General features: G+C 43.2%; 1 protein-coding gene across 1 annotated transcript in view; it reads right to left on the reverse strand.

Moving 5' to 3' along the window:
• QNG1 (Q-nucleotide N-glycosylase 1) overlaps positions 1-22,701 on the reverse strand; it is a 67,163-nt gene that overhangs the window by 30,466 nt on the left and 13,996 nt on the right. Inside the window, exon 2 of the mRNA XM_069733610.1 lies at positions 975-1,327. Coding sequence (XP_069589711.1) covers positions 975-1,311 — 337 coding nt within the window. The 5' untranslated portion in view covers positions 1,312-1,327. The remainder of the gene's footprint in view (positions 1-974; positions 1,328-22,701) is intronic.

Below are 22,701 nucleotides of genomic sequence, written 5' to 3' on the forward strand. Positions count from 1 at the left end.
AGTTAATGATAAACTTACCTGGAGCAGCCAGTGCCAGGCAGCAGCTGCCAAGGCAAACAGGATCATGGGGTGCATTAAAAGAGGTCTGGATACACATGATGAGAGCATTATACTGCCTCTGTACAAATCCCTAGTTAGACCGCACATGGAGTACTGTGTCCAGTTTTGGGCACCGGTGCTCAGGAAGGATATAATGGAACTAGAGAGAGTACAAAGGAGGGCAACAAAATTAATAAAGGGGATGGGAGAACTACAATACCCAGATAGATTAGCGAAATTAGGATTATTTAGTCTAGAAAAAAGACGACTGAGGGGCGATCTAATAACCATGTATAAGTATATAAGGGGACAATACAAATATCTCGCTGAGGATCTGTTTATACCAAGGAAGGTGACGGGCACAAGGGGGCATTCTTTGTGTCTGGAGGAGAGAAGGTTTTTCCACCAACATAGAAGAGGATTCTTTACTGTTAGGGCAGTGAGAATCTGGAATTGCTTGCCTGAGGAGGTGGTGATGGCGAACTCAGTCGAGGGGTTCAAGAGAGGCCTGGATGTCTTCCTGGAGCAGAACAATATTGTATCATACAATTAGGTTCTGTAGAAGGACGTAGATCTGGGGATTTATTATGATGGAATATAGGCTGAACTGGATGGACAAATGTCTTTTTTCGGCCTTACTAACTATGTTACTATGTTACGTTGTTTTGATAGAGCAGGACGATTCGTAAGGCTGCTGGGCAGCTCTGATGCACTTACATTTTTTTTCTAATTATAGGAATAGGCAGGTAAAGAACAAATTGTTCAATCCTGATTTTCAATTAACACAAGATTACAGAATTGTCTGGCAGCTCGAGGAAGCTGAGAAAATCTACATAAAAGGCAAAACCGTTTTAGTGAACAATCATGGAAATCAAGTGGTTGGAACACGGATAGAAGGTTCAGCCATGTGGAGGTCTCATTGTTTGTGTACCAACCTTCATCCAAGGCTCGATTCATGGCAGCACAGAATGACCAGTAGCCACTGTACTCCTTCCCTTTGTACTTCACCAAGAACTTTTTATCTTCTTCTTCTGACCAGAAGGAAAAGTTTAAAGTGTCTGCAAAAAACACCCAATTGACAGCATCTTCCCCGGAGCCCTGAGGATTCAGTTCATGAAGAGATTTCCATCCTTTCAGGGTGATCTCCTTCCGTCTAACCTTCTCAAAGAGCTTCTCGGCGAGGGAGTGTACACCCGCCATGTCCACAGACACAGACGTGCTGTTCTCAGTGATGAACCTGCCAGCATCTCTGGGTGATAGTAGAGCTGCCATTCTCCGTGCTGATTGTCTATTCAAAATAAAGAAAATAATAGTGTTTTATAGGAAAATGGTAAGATGGTGCACAAACCTAAACATCAAGAAAAAAAAGAAACCGTAGCCTTATTTTATCAGACATTTTCAAAGGATTGTCGAGTGAATGGGAGACAAGGTGCAGTACTCGGCAGCGGTCACTAAAAGTACAGGCTCCTGTTTCCCTACATTGCTTATATCTTGTGACTAATGGAGAAGACTTCAGCCAATTGGTGGGGGTGCTGGGTGTCAGACCTCGACCAAACGCAAACTGATGTCCTCTACTATTTGGTCTCGGACAACCTCTTCAACCCTTACAAATCACAGTCCTCTGCCCCTCCCCCACAACCTTCCTCTCCACCATCACTGAAGCAGAGCTTTCTCATCTCCTCTCCAAATCCCACCTCACCACCATGCATACCCCAGCCCCTACCCATCTCACCAACCTACCATTAACTTCTGGTACCTTCCCTTGTGCTTTAAAACATGTCACAATCACATCTATCCTAAAGAAACCATCCCGCGACCCGACCTCTATGTCCAGGTATCATTCCATATCACTACTCCGTTCACCTTCAAACTCCTCAAATAGCATGTCCATGCTGAACTTTACTCTCACCTCGCATTTATGCTCCTCCCTCTTGACATGTCCTCTGCCTTCGAGCACTACCTCCTACCACAAATCCTCTCTTCCCTTGGCATAAAACACCTTGCCCTCTCCTGCATCTCCTCATACCTTTTCAACCGCACATTTAGCATCTCCCACACTACTTCCTCACCCCGCCCTCTCTCTGTCGGTGTCCCTCAATGCTCTGTCCTAGGACCCCTACTCTTCTCCATCTATACCTTTGGCCTGGGACAATTCATAAAGTCCCATAGCTCTCAGTACCACCTATATGCTGATGACACATACCTATCTGGCGCAGACATCACATTCTGCTGTCCAGAATCCCAGAGTATATATCTGCCATATCATCATCTTGTTTAATATTAAAAGGGTCATCCGGGATTCTTTTTTTTTAACTAGGAGCCTATGAACTAAAAGACAAGTACTAACTGTCAACCATCAATCTCCGCAGAGCAGGTGCTCCTCTTCCCCTCTGCTTTGTTAAAAGGGTGTTACTGCTGATGTCATGCTGATTGACAGCCTACCTGCGCTGCTGGCTGTATCAATCAGATTCATGTGGGCAGTCACGCCTCATCAACAGAGCATCAGCTAGAAGAACAGCTGCTCTGTTCACCTGAAGCAAAATCTCTGGCAGGAGTGGTCCATGATCACTGAGCAGGCGGTGGGCAGAATGGGCAGGTAGTTATTAACTACCTACCCATTCTGCCTGCCGCCAATATCTGCTGGCTCAGAGCAGTCACTGACCACTCCTGCTGGCGATTCTGCAGCTTCCGCTGACGTTGGGTACAGAGCAGGTGCTTCTCTTCCACTGTGCTCAGAAAGAACAGGCAGGTAGGGAAGTGCCTGAGCCAACCCTGTAGTTTCTCTACACCTCTTGTGTGTGCAACTGTGTGTTGCCAAGTCCCACATCCTAATCTAGCCAAGCTAGATCTTTATCCTAACCTGTTCCCGTATTCCTGCAGTGTGTACCCAACCCTGAAGCTGTTCTGGAGATGCCTGAACCCTGAAGTCGCACAGGCGGTACCTTAACCCTGAAGCTGCTCTAGCGGTACCTGATTTTCTGAAAGTGAACCTGTCCCAGTATTCTGTGTTGGACAGACTGTTACATCAGTACTGAATCCTGCCTGTCAGAGCAGCGGCTTCTTTTCTGCACTGCTCTGTTGACAGGGTGGGACTGTAGACATCGTTGTGATTGACAGCTGGATCCCTAGGCCTAACTGGGGGAGCCGGATGTCAATCAGCATGACATCAGCAGTCTCGCCCTGTTGACAGAGCAGAAAAGAAGGCGCGCTATGTTGACGTGATGTCAGCAGAGGCATTAAGGCGCCTGGCACAACAGGAAGATGGGTAGCAACTACCCACCTGTTAGTGCTTAGGCACCTTTTTTTTCTTTTTTTACAAAGTCACAGAAATATCCCCTTTTTTTTTCCTTTTGTGTTTGTTTTGAGCTGTTGGGCATTTTTTGAAATCTGCAACAAGTCAATTCTTCCAGCAATTTTCACACATTCTAATCAAGAAAAAAAAAAAAAGGTAGTAAAAAAAAAATATCAAAATCGCAAACAAACCTGCGGCCAAAAGGTGCTTATTTCAAGCCGAGTTTTCATGCCGAAAAAAAAAAAGCTGAAGGAATGCCATGTGTAGACATATTCTAAGATCAGTGAATAAAAAGCTAGTCTGAGAAAATTCAATATATGCGCTATGAAAGGAAAGCTACACATTATAAGTCGGCCAAGGTCAAGAGAAGGCGAAGTCCAAATTGAATGATAAACGGTGGCTAATAATAATTTACATGCCATTATTATCTAATGCAGCAAAATGATTTACACCAGACAGATAAACTTCACACCGCTATTGTGCAACGCGCAAGTTCAAATGTAACTTGAATTTCTTCTCCTTTCTGCAGGTGAAGATGCCGCCCCCATGTAAGCAGTCACTGGTGACAATTAATGTTTCACCATGCTGCATTTCCATTCCGTTCCCCCAGTCAAACCCAGGACCCTAAATGGAGCAGGAAAGCTGGATGTCTCCTGCACGCACTGGTGACACTGCTGTATTGTGTGCACACATGTATGTCATTTTCTCCGATTAAATAACAGCAATAATCTGGTGTCCTTGATTTTGGTGAAAAAAAATCTCCTGATGCTCAGGCTACCTTCACACATCTGTCACGTTTTTTTTTACATCGGTGGAAAACGGAGTTTTTTTCCTCATGTCTCATCCATATGGCCTACATTTTTTCTCATGAGATTTAACCCTGCTGTTCTGTTAGGTCAAAAATGACCGTTTTTGAAATTCTATCATGTTATAAAAATTCAGCGTGTGATTCTGAGACTTGAGGCTCCCTGACTTTTCGTCATTAGGGGGGTACTCTCTGTGGGAATTTTTTTTTTTTTTAATTTTTGTTTACTTTATTTGGTACAATTTTTTTTACACTTGTACTGTTCGGTCAAAAATGACCGATAGGCCTTTATTCAGCTCTCCAGACAATTTTTGACAAAAATAAAGGTGCTATCACCTCATTTTGAACTATATATTGCATCTACTACTATTTATCAATGTATCTGACTACTTTTGGTCAGAAAAGATTTACACATACCAACATTTTCAAGTTGCGATACAGCCGACTGATTCGCTTCCAGTATAGCTACGCGCAATTTATTTCACTGGTTTTTATTTACCCTGCTGTTCATATAGATCTAGTTCCATTCAGTTGTCAACATTTCATATTGTAAATCATGATTTTCTGATTTTCCATGTGTTTGCTGGTTGTACAGTATTACACTGTGCAATGCTGTCCTAAGCAGAATTCACCTAAAGTGTTGTACTGTGAGCTTTTTCCTGCTGCAGGGTGGTGTCTGCTCTGATCTTATCTGTAGACAGATAACATAGCAGTGTAGAGTTTCAGTTCAGCTGGAGACAACACAGAGTGAGCAGAGGTTCAGACGTCAGAGCTCTGAAGTCCCATTTTTACAGGTATGTTACAGATAAATTATTCTTTTATTCTAAAATTATTCAATATTCTCACTGCTGTGATAAAATGGATGATAGGGGGTTAACCCCAAATGGCAAGAAAAAAAATTACACAAACGACGGCTTTTTATTGAGGAATTGGGGAAGTCTCTCACTAATCCATATGTAAAAACACGGCCACGAAATCCAAGAAGTGAGAGTGCAGAAAAAGTGGCCCGACAAATTCGAGAGCATGGTGGAGACGGCGAGCCAACAGCTTCGACCACCACTGATACTGAAACGGCTTCCACCATCGCAACCAGCTGCAAGCGAAAAAGATGCTCATTCTGTCCAACGTCCAGTAACCATAAATCTATTATTATGTGTTGCAAATGTGCAAAATACTTGTGCAAGCGTCATGTAAATTATACATGTGATCAATGCAAGTAATACATTGATCGCATTTATCATTTGTTTTTGACAAAAAACCTTTTTTTTTTTTTAAAAGTTTGTATATAGTTTAGAATAAAGAAAAGTTTTTATGTGCAATATGAAGCAAATATTGCAAAAAATGTTAATTTATTTGATTCAAAAAATAAAAGTTTTTGATTTAATTTTTCATCTGATTATTGAAAACCATGTTCACATACAGTAAAACAATGCAACAGGTAATCAAATAACACTTGAATTAGGTACAAATCACAACTTTGTTAGGTCCGGTCAAAAATGACCGGGAACAGTATAAGTGTATAAAAAACAACGTTTTTTGCCATTTTATAGAGAAAAAAGCTTTTTTTTTTTTTTTTTTTGCCTTTGAAAAAAGTATATCTACATAATGTTTGATATTATTACTTATAGTTAACATTTAGATCAAGATTTTTTTTTTTATCTGCAAAAATAATCAATTTTTACAAAAATCAAAAAAATACCATGTTCCCTTTTGGATATAAAAAAAATATAAAACAAGCTTTGTATTTATTTTTTTTTCTGGTATTTGAACAACCATCTTCACAAGCAATATAATAGTGCAAAAACTGTTTAAAAAAACCACTTAGATTAGCTAAAAATGATTATTTTATAAGGACGGTCAAAAATGACCGGGAACAGTACAAGTGTATGTGAAATCTAAACAGAACAGCAGGGGTTAATTAAAGAAATGAAGCCGGTAAACTATGTGATCTTTAATTTATCCACGGACTCTGAACAATGGATCAGCTAAAAACAGATGAAACTTGGATGCTATACTGAAGTATTTTCTGTGTTTAGTAATCGGATTCCCATTGACTTTAATGGTGAAGCCGGATATACTAAACAGATGAGAATAGGACCAGCGCTAAGTCTAATTACAGACCCGTTTTTAAAATGGATATGTGTATGGATCAATGCAACTGTATGGGTCAATGAGGAAAAACAGATTGCACATGAACATGTACTACAAAAGTGTGCACGTAACCCAATGGCTGGCTCCGACGAGACGGATGAGTGCGGTCTGTGTGGGCCGCGTATCACCCACAGATCCATTATAGCCAGTGTGTCAGGCAACATGGCCGAGTTTCCCCACAGACCAATAGTCTGAGTGTAAAATCACAGCGGGCACGATTCCGGTCTGATGATTTATGAACCAAACTAGTGCAAGTTCTGGAAAGAGCCGGGAGCAATGTACTCGTCCGCTATGTGGATAAGCACGCAGAGCCGCGCACAGGGGCCGGTCACGCTTATAATGTGTGGACCTGACAGGACTGATTCTATCTTAACCTGGCCTAGGACTACGTTCACACATCTGTGTAATATGTCCGTGTGCTGGCCATTTCTTAGCACACTGCTCCGTAGAGTTTTATTGGTCCGTGTCTCCATCCATGAGGCTCAGACCATGTCCTACTCTCATCTCTTTTGTGGATCAGACAGAGAATCTAAAGTCTTTGGAGAACCATGAAACTCAAAAGACAGACTTAGTACATCCAATATTCATCCGAGCTTCACAGGATTTTAACTGCCACATTGTTAAAAGTCAATGGATAATAAAATTCAGACAATCTGCCTGCTTCAGTGAAAAGAGATAAGACTCAAAAAAAAAATATATCAGTCCATTTTTTCCGATGGTAACACTCGCACAGATTTGTAAATGTAAATACTGGTAGATGAAAAGACCAGCACATCCAAGCTAGTGTGAACAGGTGCCAACCAAAAAAAAAAAAAAAAAAAAAAAAGAGTACGGTAATCATTCTTGGTAATTCATGGTGCAACCTTTATCCTTTTTCAGGCTATACGCTTTTTTTTTTGGTCGTCACCTGTTCACACTAGCTTTCATTTGCTGGTCTTTTTCTCTATTTGTATTAGGCCGGTTTCACACGTCCTGATATTTCTGGTACCGGAGAGGTCAGTGTCCGTGTGTGTAATACGTGTGGCACACGTGTGCCACATCAGTACCACACGGACGGGCGCCAGGGAAGAAGGGCTACAGTAAGCGCTGTTAGCCGGGTGCTGAAGACAACTCTCATCATTCTCCTCTGCTCTGCCAATGGTCAGTGCGAGCAGTGGAGAATGATGAGAGTTGTATTCAAGTGAGAACAATGAATGCGGGACTACTGCTGCTGTTAATAACAGTGACCGCAGGAGTGGCTGATGGGAGTATTCATCAGCCGGCTCCGACACAGTAAATAAATAAAAAAAAACATCGTGGGTTTCCCTCTCATTTTCTATAACCAGCCAGGCAAAACTCACAGCAGGGGACTGCAACCCTCAGCTGTCAGCTTCAGCAAGGCTGGCTATCAAGAACAGAGGCGGCCCCAGGCTGTTTTTTAAATAACTAAATTCTATTCTTGATAACCAACCTTGCTGAAGCTGACAGCTGAGGGTTGCAGCCCCCAGCTGTGAGTTTTGCCTGGCTGGTTATAGAAAATAGAGGAGAATACACACTGGATTTTTTTTTTAATTATTTATTTACAGTGCCGGAGCCAGCTGATGAATACTCCCATCAGCTGCTCCTGCTGTCACTGTTATTAGCGGCAGCAGGTGTAAATTGATGGGAGTAATAGTCCATCAGCTGCCTCCTGCCATTTTTAGCACTTAAATAAAACTCTCATCATTCTCCCCTGCTCACACTGATTGCCTGCAGAGCAAGGTAGAATGATGAGAGCTATCTTCAGCATCTGGTTTCGGGGAACAGCGCTTCCTGTACTGCTGCTTCTCAGGCGCCGGTATATGTCACACGGATGACATCCCAGTGTGTCATCTGTGTGGGATGTTTTGCCGCCCATGCTGATGGTAAAAAACAGACATGTCTACGTGTGGGTCACACGGTCCATAGAAACACACTGACATATGCACAGACCCATTCACGTGTGTAAGAGTCTCTGGTACGTGTGAAAAATGTCACCGCACATACTGGAGACACTGACATTTGAAAGAGCCCTTAAATCCTTTTTGGACATGTGCACTCCTACTCCCATCAGCCACAGGTGATTTTAAGTAGTTAGCTGGTCCATTCCTGCCCCATAGATTGTAGGGTTTTTTTGCCCAAGAGAGGTGACAAATCAGTAAAGTGACCCAACTTTTGAAGGATGCCTTGACATGGCAGTTTGGCTCACATATACTGGCCAATCAATGCGCTAAGTACCCTCTTTTTTATTGTATTTTTCATAGCAATTTTGCAGATGAATATTTCATATATACATTATATAGCACTTTTTCCCCCATTTTCTAATAATAATAATGCAGTGTCAATGTTCTAGCGTAATCATTCTTGGTAAATCATGGTGCAACCTTTATCCTTTTCCAAGGTATGTAAATTTAGCCTAAAACTGTTTTAGTCACACCTGAGATGTCTCTATTCCAGGCATCATTCAGAGGTCTGATTTTCACATGTGGGTGCTATCTATAGTTTTCATGCCTGTGATAGTCTATGGGCCCATTCAGGTGTCTATAATCATTTACGGATCAAGAGGTCTACCGAAAATTGTGGAGATGTGTGATTTTGATCCGAGGGTCAGATCAAAATCAGCAATACAAGTCTATGGGTCCATGAAAAAAAATTGGACAGAACTCTGATGACGTCCTAGTATAGTCCGATTTTCAGTCTGTCAGAATGGAGAAGGTGGAAAAACCTTTTTTTCTCCACACATGAGATTAAGTGATGACACTCGGACCACACTCTGATCAGAATAAAAGGTTCATTTTTCTCACATGTGAGAAACTCAGAGGTCTGAATGAGGCCTTAGAGCCATTCCTAGTATTAGCGGAGAGTTGCATGTAAGGTGTAGATCAGGATTAAATACCTACATACAGTCATGGCCAAAAGTATTGACACCCCTGCAATTCTGTCAGATAATACTCATTTTCTTCCTGAAAATGATTGCAAACACAAATTATTTGGTATTATTATCTTCATTTAATTTGTCTTAAATGAAAAAACACAAAAATAAATGTCCTAAAGCCAAATTGGATATAATTCCACACCAAACATAAAAAAGGGGGTGGACAAATGTATTGGCACTGTTCGAAAAATCATGTGATGCTTCTCTAATTTGTGTAATTAACAGCACCTGTAACTTACCTGTGGCACCTAACAGGTGTTGGCAATAACTAAATAACACTTGCAGCCAGTTGACATGGATTAAAGTTGACTCAACCTCTGTCTTGTGTTCTTGTGTGTACCACATTGAGCATGGAAAAAAGAAAGAAGACCAAAGAACTGTCTGAAGACTTGAGAAACCAAATTGTGAGGAAGCATGAACAATCTCAAGGCTACAAGTCCATCTCCAGAGACCTGAATGTTCCTGTGTCTACCGTGCGCAGTGTCATCAAGAAGTTTAAAGCCCATGGCACTGTGGCTAACCTCCCTAGATGTGGACGGAAAAGAAAAATTGACAAGAGATTTCAACGCAAGATTGTGTAGATGTTGGATAAAGAACCTCGACTAACATCCAAACAAGATCAAGCTGCCCTGCAGTCCGAGGGTTCAACAGTGTCAACCCGTACTATCCGTTGGTGTCTGAATGAAAAGGAACTGTATGGTAGGAGACCCAGGAAGACCCCACTTCTTACCCCGAGACATAAAAAAGCCAGGCTGGAGTTTGCCAAAATTTACCTGAAAAAGCCTAAAACGTTTTGGAAGAATGTTCTCTGGTCAGATGAGACAAAAGTAGAGCTTTTTGGGCAAAGGCATCAACATAGAGTTTACAGGAGAAAAAAAGAGGCATTCAAAGAAAAGAACACGGTCCCTACAGTCAAACATGGCAGAGGTTCCCTGATGTTTTGGGGTTGCTTTGCTGCCTCTGACACTGGACTGCTTGACCGTGTGCATGGCGTTATGAAGTCTGAAGACTACCAACAAATTTTGAAGCATAATGTAGGGCCCAGTGTGAGAAAGCTGGGTCTCCCTCAGAGGTCTTGGGTCTTCCAGCAGGACAATGACCCAAAACACACTTCAAAAAGCACTAGAAAATGGTTTGAGAGAAAGCACTGGAGACTTCTAAGGTGGCCAGCAATGAGTCCAGACCTGAATCCCATAGAACACCTGTGGAGAGATCTAAAAATGGCAGTTTGGAGAAGGCACCCTTCAAATATCAGGGACCTGGAGCAGTTTGCCAAAGAAGAATGGTCTAAAATTCCAGCAGAGCATTGTAAGAATCTCATTGAAGGGTAACGGAAGCGGTTGGTCGCAGTTATTTTGGCTAAAGGTTGTGCAACCAAGTATTAGGCTGAGGGTGCCAATACTTTTGTCTGGCCCATTTTTGGAGTTTTGTGTGAAATGATCAATGTTTTGCTTTTTGCTTCATTCTCTTTTGTGTTTTTTTTCATTTAAGACAAATTAAATGAAGATAATACCAAAGAATTTGTGATTGCAATCATTTTCAGGAAGAAACTGAGTATTATCTGACAGAATTGCAGGGGTGTCAATACTTTTGGCCATGACTGTATGTGGTCAAGATCACACCAGAAAGGAGCAAAGAGGAAAAAGGGAGGAGAAAAAAAGAGGAGGGGGAGGAAGCCACTGCAACTACAGAATGATTGTTAGGGTTTGCTCACACCTGCGTATAAAATCGCGAGTGCAATGTGACAAAAAAATTGCACTCGCACCAATGTTGTTCAAAGAGTCAGTGCTGATCTGCAAGTTTTTCCTCAGATCTAATCAGACTGATGAAAAAAATTGCAACATGATGTGAGTGGTTGTGTATATATATCAGACAATAAAGCAAGGGTGTGAGAAAAAAAAACAGATTGCACACGGACCACAGAAAAATGTATTTTATTAGAAGAACTCCATAACACTTTCCCTGGTTCACCAATTTTTTTAGGAAAAAGAAAGAGACGCGCAGGTCAGTCGCAGTCCAGGGAATCTACTGTAGTCCACCAATGGATACTTGAAAAACATAAAAGGAGAGAAAAAAAACCCAATACTCTGTCCCTAGTTAAACAATTTATTTTAACCCCTTCCCGACCCATGACGCCACGTAGGCGTCATGAAAGTCGGTGCCAATCCAACCCATGACGCCTATGTGGCGTCATGGAAAGATCGCGTCCCTGCAGATCGGGTGAAAGGGTTAACTCCCATTTCACCCAATCTGCAGGGACAGGGGGAGTGGTAGTTTAGCCCAGGGGGGGTGGCTTCACCCCCTCGTGGCTACGATCGCTCTGATTGGCTGTTGAAAGTGATACTGCCAATCAGAGCGATTTGTAATATTTCACCTATTATAACTGGTGAAATATTACAATCCAGCCATGGCCGATGCTGAAATATCATCGGCCATGGCTGGAAATACTAATGTGCCCCCACCCCACCGATCGCCCCCCCAGCCCCCCGATCTGGCCGGTACACTGCTCCGGCTCCCCTCCGTCCAGTGCTCCGCTCCCCCCCGGGCTCTTGTCCGCTCACCCCCGTGCTCCAATCACCCCCCCTGCACTCCGATCCCCCCCCCCCCCGGTGCTCCGTTCCACCCCCCCGTGCTCCATTCCAGCCCCCCCGTGCTCCGTTCCCCACCCCCGTGCTCCGTTCCACCCCTCCCGCGATCCGATTCCCCCCCCGTGCTCCGATTCCCCCCCCCGTGGTCCCCCCCCACCCCATCATACTTACCGATCCAGCCGGGGTCCCGTCCGTCTTCTCCCTGGGCGCCGCCATCTTCCAAAATGGCGGGCGCATGCGCAGTGCGCCCGCCGAATCTGCCGGCCGGCAGATTCGTTCCAAAGTGCATTTTGATCACTGAGATATAATCTATCTCAGTGATCAAAATAAAAAAAATAATAAATGACCCCCCCCCCCTTTGTCACCCCCATAGGTAGGGACAATAAAAAAATAAAGAATTTTTTTTTCCCACTAATGTTAGAATAGGGTTAGGGGTAGGGTTAGGGGTAGGGTTAGGGCTAGGGTTAGGGGTAGGGTTAGGGTTTCGGTATGTGCACACGTATTCTGGTCCTCTGCGGATTTTTCCGCTGCGGATTTGATAAATCCGCAGTGCTAAACCGCTGCGGATTTATGGCGGATTTACCGCGTTTTTTTCTGCGCATTTCACAACTGCGATTTTCTATTGGAGCAGTTGTAAAACTGCTGCGGAATCCGCACAAAGAAGTAACATGCTGCGGAATGTAAACCGCTGCGTTTCCGTGCAGTTTTTCCGCAGCATGTGTACAGCGATTTTTGTTTCCCGTAGGTTTACATTGAACTGTAAACTCATGGGAAACTGCTGCGAATCCGCAGCGTTTTCCGCAGCGTGTGCACATACCTTTAGAATTAGGCTATGTGCACACTGTGCGGATTTGGCTGCGGATTGGCCGCTGCGAATTCGCATCAGTGTTCCATCAGGTTTACAGTACCATGTAAACATATGAAAAACCAAATCCGCTGTGCCCATGGTGCGGAAAATACCGCGCGGAAACGCTGCGTTGTATTTTCCGCAGCATGTCAATTCTTTGTGCGGATTCCGCAGCGTTTTACACCTGTTCCTCAATAGGAATCCGCAGGTGAAATCCGCACAAAAAACACTGGAAATCCGCGGAAAATCTGCAGGTAAAACGCAGTGCCTTTTACCCGCGGATTTTTCAAAAATGGTGCGGAAATATCTCACACGAATCCGCAACGTGGGCACATAGCCTTAGGGTTAGGGTTGGAATTAGGGTTGGGGTTATGGTTGTGATTAGGGTTATGGCTACAGTTGGGATTAGGGTTAGGGGTGTGTTGGGGTTAGTGTTGGAGTTAGAATTGAGGGGTTACCACTGTTTAGGCACATCAGGGGTCTCCAAATGCAACATGGCGCCACCATTGATTCCAGCCAATCTCGTATTCAAAAAGTCAAATGGTGCTCCCTCACTTCCGAGCCCTGACGTGTGCCCAAACAGTGGTTTACCCCCACATATGGGGTACCAGCATACTCAGGACAAACTGCGCAACAATTACTGGGGTCCAATTTCTCCTGTTACCCTTGTGAATCTAAAAAAATGCTTGCTAAAACATAATTTTTGAGGAAAGAAAAATGATTTTTTATTTTCACGGCTCTGCGTTCTAAACGTCTGTGAAGCACTTGGGGGTTCAAAGTGCTCACCACATATCTAGATAAGTTCCTTGGGGGGTCTAGTTTCTAAAATGGGGTCACTTGTGGGGGTTTCTACTGTTTAGGCACACCAGGGGCTCTGCAAACGCAACGTGACACCCGCAGACCATTCCATCAAAGTCTGCATTTCAAAAGTCACTACTTCCCTTCTGAGCCCCGACGTGTGCCCAAACAGTGGTTTACCCCCACTCATGGGGTATCAGCGTACTCAGGAGAAACTGGACAACAACTTTTGGGGTCCAATTTCTCCTGTAACCCTTGGGAAAATAAAAAATTCTGGGCTAAATAACTATTTTTGAGGAAAGAAAACGTATTTATTATTTTCACGGCTCTGCATTATAAACTTCTATGAAGCACTTGGGGGTTCAAAGTGCTCACCACACATCTAGATAAGTTCCTTTGGGGGTCTAGTTTCCAAAATTGGGTCACTTGTGGGGGGTTTCTACTGTTAAGCCACATCAGGGGCTCTGCAAACGCAACGTGACGCCCACAGAGCATTCCATCAAAGTCTGCATTTCAAAACGTCACTACTTCACTTCCGAGCCCCGGCATGTGCCCAAACAGTGATTTACCCCCACATATGGGGTATCAGCGTACTCAGGAGAAACTGGACAACAACTTTTGGGGTCAAATTTCTCCTGTTACCCTTGGGAAAATAAAAAATTGCAGGCTAAAAGATCATTTTTGAGAAAATAATTTTTATTTTTTATTTTCATGGCTCTGCGTTATAAACTTCTGTGAAGCACTTGGGGGTTCAAAGTCCTCACCACACATCTAGATTAGTTCCTTTGGGGGGTCTAGTTTCCAAAATGGTGTCATTTCTGGGGTATCTCCAATGTTTAGGCACACAGGGGCTCTCCAAACGTGACATGGTGTCCGCTAATGATTGGAGCTAATTTTCCATTTAAAAAGCCAAATGGCGTGCCATCCCTTCCGAGCCCTGCCGTGCGCCCAAACAGTGGTTTACCCCCACATATGGGGTATCAGCGTACTCAGGACAAACTGGACAACAATATTTGGGGTCCAATTTCTCCTATTATCCTTGGCAAAATAGGAAATTCCAGGCTAAAAAATCATTTTTGAGGAAAGAAAAATTATTTTTTATTTTCATGGCTCTGCGTTATAAACTTCTGTGAAGCACCTGGGGGTTTAAAGTGCTCAATATGCATCTAGATAAGTTCCTTGGGGGGTCTAGTTTCCAAAATGGGGTCACTTGTGGGGGAGCTCCAATGTTTAGGCACACAGGGGCTCTCCAAACGCGACATGGTGTCCGCTAACAATTGGAGCTAATTTTCCATTCAAAAAGTCAAATGGCGCGCCTTCCCTTCCGAGCCCTGCCGAGTGCCCAAACAGTGGTTTACCCCCACATATGAGGTATCAGCGTACTCGGGAGAAATTGCCCAACAAATTTTATGATCCATTTTATCCTACTGCCCATGTGAAAATGAAAAAATTGAGGCGAAAAGAATTTTTTTGTGAAAAAAAAGTACTTTTTCATTTTTACAGATCAATTTGTGAAGCACCTGAGGGTTTAAAGTGCTCACTAGGCATCTAAATAAGTTCCTTGGGGGGTCTAGTTTCCAAAATGGGGTCACTTGTGGGGGAGCGCCAATGTTTAGGCACACAGGAGCTATCCAAACGCGACATGGTGTCCGCTAACGATGGAAATAATTTTTCATTCAAAAAGTCAAATGGCGCTCCTTCCCTTCCGAGCCTTACCATGTGCCCAAACAGTGGTTTACCCCCACATGTGAGGTATTGGTGTACTCAGGAGAAATTGCCCAACACATTTTAGGATCCATTTTATCCTGTTGCCCATGTGAAAATGAAAAAATTGAGGCTAAAAGAATTTTTTTGTGAAAAAAAAGTACTTTTTCATTTTTACGGATCAATTTGTGAAGCACCTGGGGGTTCAAAGTGCTCACTATGCATCTAGATAAGTTCCTTGGGGCGTCTAGTTTCCAAAATGGGGTCACTTGTGGGGGAGCTCCAATTTTTAGGCACACGGGGGCTCTCCAAACGTGACATGGTGTCCGCTAAAGAGTGGAGCCAATTTTTGATTCAAAAAGTCAAATGGCGCTCCTTCCCTTCCAAGCCCTGCCGTGCGCCCAAACAGTGGTTTACCCCTACATATGAGGTATCAGCGTACTCAGGACAAATTGGACAACAACTTTCGTGGTTCAGTTTCTCCTTTTACCATTGGGAAAATAAAAAAATTGTTGCTAAAAGATCATTTTTGTGACTAAAAAGTTAAATGTTCATTTTTTCCTTCCATGTTGCTTCTGCTGCTGTGAAGCACCTGAAGGGTTAATAAACTTCTTGAATGTGGTTTTGAGTACCTTGAGGGGTGCAGTTTTTAGAATGGTGTCACTTTTGGGTATTTTCAGCCATATAGATCCCTGAAACTGACTTCAAATGTGAGGTGGTCCCTAAAAAAAATGGTTTTGTAAATTTCGTTGTAAAAATGACAAATCGCTGGTCAAATTTTAACCCTTATAACTTCCTAACAAAAAAAAATTTTGTTTCCAAAATTGTGCTGATGTAAAGTAAACATGTGGGAAATGTTATTTATTAACTATTTTGTGTCACATATCTCTCTGGTTTAACAGAATAAAAATTCAAAATGTGAAAATTGCGAAATTTTCAAAATTTTCGCCAAATTTCCGTTTTTATCACAAATAAACGCAGAATTTATTGACCTAAATTTACCACTAACATGAAGCCCAATATGTCACGAAAAAACAATCTCAGAACCGCTAGGATCCGTTGAAGCGTTCCTGAGTTATTACCTCATAAAGGGACACTGGTCAGAATTGCAAAAAACGGCAAGGTCTTTAAGGTCAAAATAGGCTGGGTCATGAAGGGGTTAAATAATGTTCCCACGCAGGGGCAACATAGTTCAGAATTCCCCAAATCTTGCCCCGGAGACTGAATCTAAACCCGGTAACTGTGAATAGCAGTAACGTTACTGCTATTCACAATCGCTGGGTAGTGACGACACTGCTCATCAGAATTGCTGGTTCACGCTGCGCTCCACGAGACCTGGCAGCTCTAAACAGCGGTGACGTCAGGAACTATACTGCTCATCAGAGTCGCCGGGTCTCACGGAGGGCAGCGTGACTTGATGACTGGTATAGTTACTGACCTCACCGCTGTTCAGAGTCGCCGGGTCTCACAGAGGGCAGCGTGACTTGATGACTTGTATAGTTACTGACCTCACCGCTGTTCAGAGTCGCCGGGTCTCACAGAGGGCAGCGTGACTTGATGACTGGTACAGTTACTGACATCACCGCTGTTCAGAGTCGCCGGGTCTCACAGAGGGCAGCGTGACTTGATGACTGGTACAGTTACTGACCTCACCGCTGTTCAGAGTCGCCGGGTCTCACAGAGGGCAGCGTGACTTGATGACTGGTATAGTTACTGACCTCACCGCTGTTCAGAGTCGCCGGGTCTCACATAGGGCAGCGTGACTTGATGACTTGTATAGTTACTGACCTCACCGCTGTTCAGAGTCGCCGGGTCTCACAGAGGGCAGCTTGACTTGATGACTGGTATAGTTACTGACATCACCACTGTTCACAGTCGTCGGGTCTCACAGAGGGCAGCGTGACTTGATAACTGGTATAGTTACTGACATCACCGCTGTTCAGAGCCGTCGAGTCTGATGAGCGATGACGGCACTACCCGGTCACTGAGAATAGCAGTAATGTTACGGCTATTCACAGTCGCCAGGGCTGTATTTGGGGAATACTAGACTATGTTGGACCTGTGTGGGAATTTTTTTTTTTTATTAAGTCGGTAAACGAGGGACAGTGTACTGTTTTATTTTTTTCAGGTATCCATTGGTGGACTACGTCAGATTTAGTGCACCATGATGGACTTGCATGGCTTTTTTTTTTTCTTTAAATAAATTGGTGAACCAGGAAAAGTGTCAGGGAGTCTTTTTCATGATAAAATATTTTTGTGTGTGATTTTTTTATTTTTTTATTACTGAGTTAATAATGGGGGTGTCTGAAGGACAACTCTCCATTACTAACACCAGGGCTAGATGCCAGCTATGATTTTTCTCAAATCACAGCTGACATCAACCGGAAATAACATTACCAGGATTGTCATGGCACCATGGCAATCAGAAAGAGTCAGGCAAAGCGCCAGAATTGGGGCATCCAATGTGATGTGTCACTTCTGAGGCGGATAAAGCTGGTGTTTTTAGGCTGGGAAGGGCACAAAAACCAGGGACCTTCCCAGCTTGACGATATCATCATCTCACACCCGTCTGCTTTACCTTTGCTGGTTATCAAAAAATAGGGGGGACCCCCACGTTTTTTCCGATTATTTATTACATTAATCCCTTTTTTCGTTTTTCACTCCCCTTTCCCAGAACCATAACTTTTTCATTTTTCGGTCAATATGGAAATTTGAGGGCTTATTCTTTGTCGGACAAGTTGTACTTTCGAACGACACCATTGGTTTTACCATGTCGTGTACTAGAAAATGGGAAAAAAAAATCCAAGTACGGTGAAATTGCAAAAAAAGTGGAATCCCACACTTGTTTTTTGTTTGACCTTTTTGCTACGTTCACTAAATGCTAAAACTGACCCGCCATTATGATTCTCCAGGTCATTACGAGTTCATAGACACCAAACATGTCTAGGTTCATTTTTAGCTACCGCAAGTGGTGAAAAAATATTCCAAACTTTGCTAAAAAAAAAATTGCGCAATTTTCCGATACCCGTAGCGTCTCCATTTTTTGTGATCTGGGGTCGGGTGAGGGCTTATTTTTTGCATGCCGAGTCACATTTTTATTGATACCATTTTGGTGCAGATATGATCTTTTGATCGCCCGTTATTGCATTTTAATGCAATGTTGCGGCGACCAAAAACAATGTAATTCTGGCTTTTGACTTTTTTTCTGGCTATGCCGTTTAGTGATCAGGTTAATCCTTTTTTTTTAATTGATAGATTGGGAGATTCTGAATGCGGCGATACCAAATAGGTGTAGGTTTGATTTTTTTTTTATTGTTTTATTTTGAATGGGGTGAAAGGGGGGCGATTTAAACTTTAGTTTCAATGAGTTTTATTAGCATAATAATTTTACAACAAATTCCCTCGAAGGGGGTATAGATATACTTCTGTATAAATCAAGAAATGTACATATATGTAAACCATTTTAAACATAACATCAATAGACAGACAATGACAGGACAAGTACAAGGGGAGACTTACACGGGGAAATTCAGGGTGGAAAATAAGGTTTTGTGCTATTTTTCATAACCGAGTACAGTACAGTCACAAGACAAGGCAAAGTTTTTCAAAGCTATTAACTCCTCCTCCTCCCTCCCACCTCCCACCGAAAGCTCCCAAGTTAATGCTTCAAAAGGGTATCATATGGATAATGACAATGTCTGGTCTAAGTTCAAGTTCGTGTTGAGATCCATCCATGGCCTCCAGACCTGGTAGAAGGTGTCCCATAAATCTTCTCTTGTTGCGTGAATACGTTCATATAGTAAGAATGAATTCATCTTGTCTCTGACTATTTGCATAGAGAGGGAGGGGGACCTCCAGTTGGTGGCTATATGTAGCTTAGTGGCCATGCATAGCTGATTAGTCAATCTATGGAACCGATTGGTGAATCCCGGGTACTTGGTGCCTAAGAGAAAGGCAGCCGGGTCTGCCTGCACCGACCTCTCACACATCTGCTCAATCAGCAACCGAACCTCCCGCCACAATGCCATGACGACCGGACATTCCCACCAAATGTGCTTCATGTCACCCACAGCGTTACATCCCCTAAAGCATCTATCCGATACACCAGGATATATGACATGTAGTCTACTCGGGACCTGGTATGTCCTGTGTAAGAGTCTAATGGACGTTTCCGCCAGAGAGGCCTGATGGCTACCCCTAGAGAGAGTGTCGCAGCATCGTCTCCACTCCTCCAAAGATAGCTGAATACCCAGGTCCTCCTCCCATTGGGTCATGTATTTTAGTTTGTCAGTCCCATGTGTAACGTTTAGGGATGAGTATAACAGGGAGATAGTTCCTCTTCCCAACGGGTCGTCTAAACACCTTTGTTCAAAGCTAGTCATTTGGAATGGAATCTTATGTTGTAGAAGTCGTTCCGCGAAATGAAAAACCTGGCAAATACGTAGGGCCTCCCCGGCGGGTGGATTGTGCTTTTGGAGGAATTCTTGTTTAGTTAGGAGTATATTGAAGGGTGAGCAGAGCTGTTTTAAAGTGAAAATTCCGTTAGCTGTCCACCAAATATATGAGCGAGGGTCAATTCCAGGTCCAAACATGGGATTGTGGAAAAGAGGGGTCAGCGGGGAAGCTATAGATTGGAGGCCAAACTTAAACCTCTCCTTCCTCCAAAGGATAAGGGAATGAGCCGCAAATGGCGCCGTATTGTGCAAATTTTTTGGAAGATTCTGTGTGGTCCACATAAGGCTAGATAGGGAAAATGGGTGTAGGAATGACGATTCCAATCGAACCCATCTGGGTGCGCGGCTAGAGGCACAGGCGTTGGTCAGCTGAGCTATTTGGGCGGACTTGTAATATATGGTAAAGTTGGGCAGGGATAGCCCTCCCTGCTTTCTGTGTATGAACATGGTTTTTTGTCGAATTCTGGGTTTTTTCCCTTGCCAGATAAACTTTGAGATTAATGAGTGGATTTCATGGAGCGTCTTGTGGGGCAGCGGAATGGGGAGGGAGCGGAAGAGGTACAGGAATCTAGGTAGGGAGACCATCTTAATTGCGTGCAATCTGCCCAGCCATGATAGTTTCATATTGGCCCACCTGATAAGGTCTGTTCGAAGATTCTTTATTAGAGGGAGGTAGTTCCACTTAAAAAGAGTTGATCGGTGAGAGGTGAGGTTTACTCCAAGGTATGTTATGTAGTACTCATTTTTCGTAAACTTAAATTGGGAGATTATATTTGTTTGGAGATTTTTGGGGGTGTTGAGGAATAATGCTTCAGACTTATCTACGTTGATTTTGAGACCTGAGATCTTCTCAAATGTATGGAGAACTGAAAACAGGTTTGGGAGAGTGGTGAGTGGGCTGGAGAGAGTCAGCAGCAGGTCGTCTGCGAACAAGCTAGCTTTATATTGTGTGTCAAATCCCGTAGGGCCAAGTATGTCTGGATTAAGTCGTATAGTTTCAGCTAGTGGTTCCATGGCCATGGCAAATAAAGCTGGCGAGAGTGGGCAGCCCTGTCTTGTCCCTCTTTGAATGATAATAGGGGTGGGTCGGGTGGACGGAAGCTTTAGGTATGCTGCAGGACTGTCATAAAGTAGCTGTAGACACAAAATGAGATTATGGGGGATTCCAAATCTTGATAAGACTTCAAATAGGTAGGGCCAGGAGACTGAATCAAAGGCTTTCTCTATATCTAAAGCTAGTAATAGTAAGGCTTGTTTACGATGATTCGCCGCGTGAATAATATTCAAGTTCCTTCTGATGTTGTCAGGGCCCTGCCTGTTGGGTATGAACCCCACCTGATCACGATGAATGAGGTCAGGTAGTAGTTTGTTAAGCCTAGAGGTGATAATAGATGTAAAAATTTTAAGGTCGATATTTAATAGCGATATGGGTCGGTAATTTTTGGGAAGAAGGTGATCTCTCTTAGGTTTGGGGATCACTGCTACGTGGGCGAAGTAGAATTCTGGGGGCATTTGGGAACCGTTCAGTAGGGCGTTACAGTAGTTCAAAATGTGGGGGGTTAGACTATCCTTAAATTTTTTGTAATATAGTGCAGTGATGCCGTCAGGTCCAGGGGCTTTGTTTTTTTTGAGATTTTTAATTGTGTTGGATATTTCATCTGCCGATATAGGCGATTGGAGTAGGTCTACTGCGGGATTGGAGATTTTGGGCAATTTTAAGGCGTCTAGGAAGGATGATAAAAGTTGTGATGAGGGAGGTTGTGGGGAGGAATACAACTTTTGGTAGTAGTCCCGAAATGCATTGTAAACTACATCTGGGTGTGACGAAACTCGACCTCCAGAATCTCTAATGGAGGTAACATTGTTGAGAAGTTCTTTGCTTCTAAGCCTACGAGCCAACATGCCAGTCGGTTTGTTAGCATATTTATAAAAGGTGGACCTAGTCCATGTTAGTGCTCTCTCAGTCTTATTTGTCAGGATGACATCAAGTTGCAGTTTAATATCTCTAATTTGTTTAGTCAGGAAGAGAGAAGAGTTATTCTGGTTGGCTAGTTCAAGTTTCATGAGTTTGGTTTCTAGGCGTGTTTGTATCTCAGATCTTTGCTTTTTTTTGGTAGTAGCTATTTTGATTATGGAGCCGGTGATAAATTTTTTGTGCGCCATCCACACGACTCCTGGGGAGGAATTCTCTCCAGAATTGGTTTGAAAATATAACTCCAATTCTTCTTTAATTTTAGAAAGAGCAGCGGGGTCTGTGAGTAGAGATTCATTCAGTCTCCATTTGAATAATTTAGAGGTGGTGAGGTTGAATTTGAATGCTGATAGGACTACGTCATGGTCTGACCACGACGATGGAACGTGTCGAGAGTATAGGGCGGAGGTAAGCGTCTTTGCTGTAGTTAGGTGTAGGTCAATTCGAGAATATGTTTGGTGTGCCGGGGAGAAGTATGTGTAGCCTCTCACCGGGCCACCCATCTCCCTCCATACATCCACCAGACAATTATTCTTCATTAGATGCAGTATTTTTTTCCTATCCGCATTGGGTATATCCGACCGCTTCTGGGCGCTGCTGTCTAAGCTAGGGTTAATGGTGAAATTAAAGTCTCCGCACCAAATAAGGTGGTCATATTTAAGGGTGACTAGTTTTGATATAATTAGTTGAAAGGTCGACAACTGGGATGCGTTAGGTAAATAACTGTTAACGACGCAGATCATTTGGCTTCGCGATGTTCCAAGTGTGACAATAAACCTTCCTTCAGGGTCAGAATATGTGCTGACGAGTTGAAATGGGAAGGTATTTTTAATAAGGGTAATGACGCCCCTCGTTTTTTTGTCCCATGTCGACGTGTAATATTGTGAGTAATTGGCGTCAAAATATCTGGGGTGGGATGAGTTTGAGAAATGGGTCTCCTGTAGACAGATAATGTCCGGAGCATGTTTTGAGTAGTCGATAAAGGCTTTCTTACGTTTTATGGGAGAGTTGAATCCCCGGACGTTATGTGAGATAACATTACACATTATACAAGTGATATTTACCGCTAAAGGAAGAGGATTCATAGATGATGTTCTGGATCATGGCCTCATCAGGTAA

The sequence above is a fragment of the Ranitomeya imitator genome, chromosome 7, assembly GCF_032444005.1.
Source record: "Ranitomeya imitator isolate aRanImi1 chromosome 7, aRanImi1.pri, whole genome shotgun sequence".
NCBI lineage: Eukaryota > Metazoa > Chordata > Amphibia > Anura > Dendrobatidae > Ranitomeya > Ranitomeya imitator.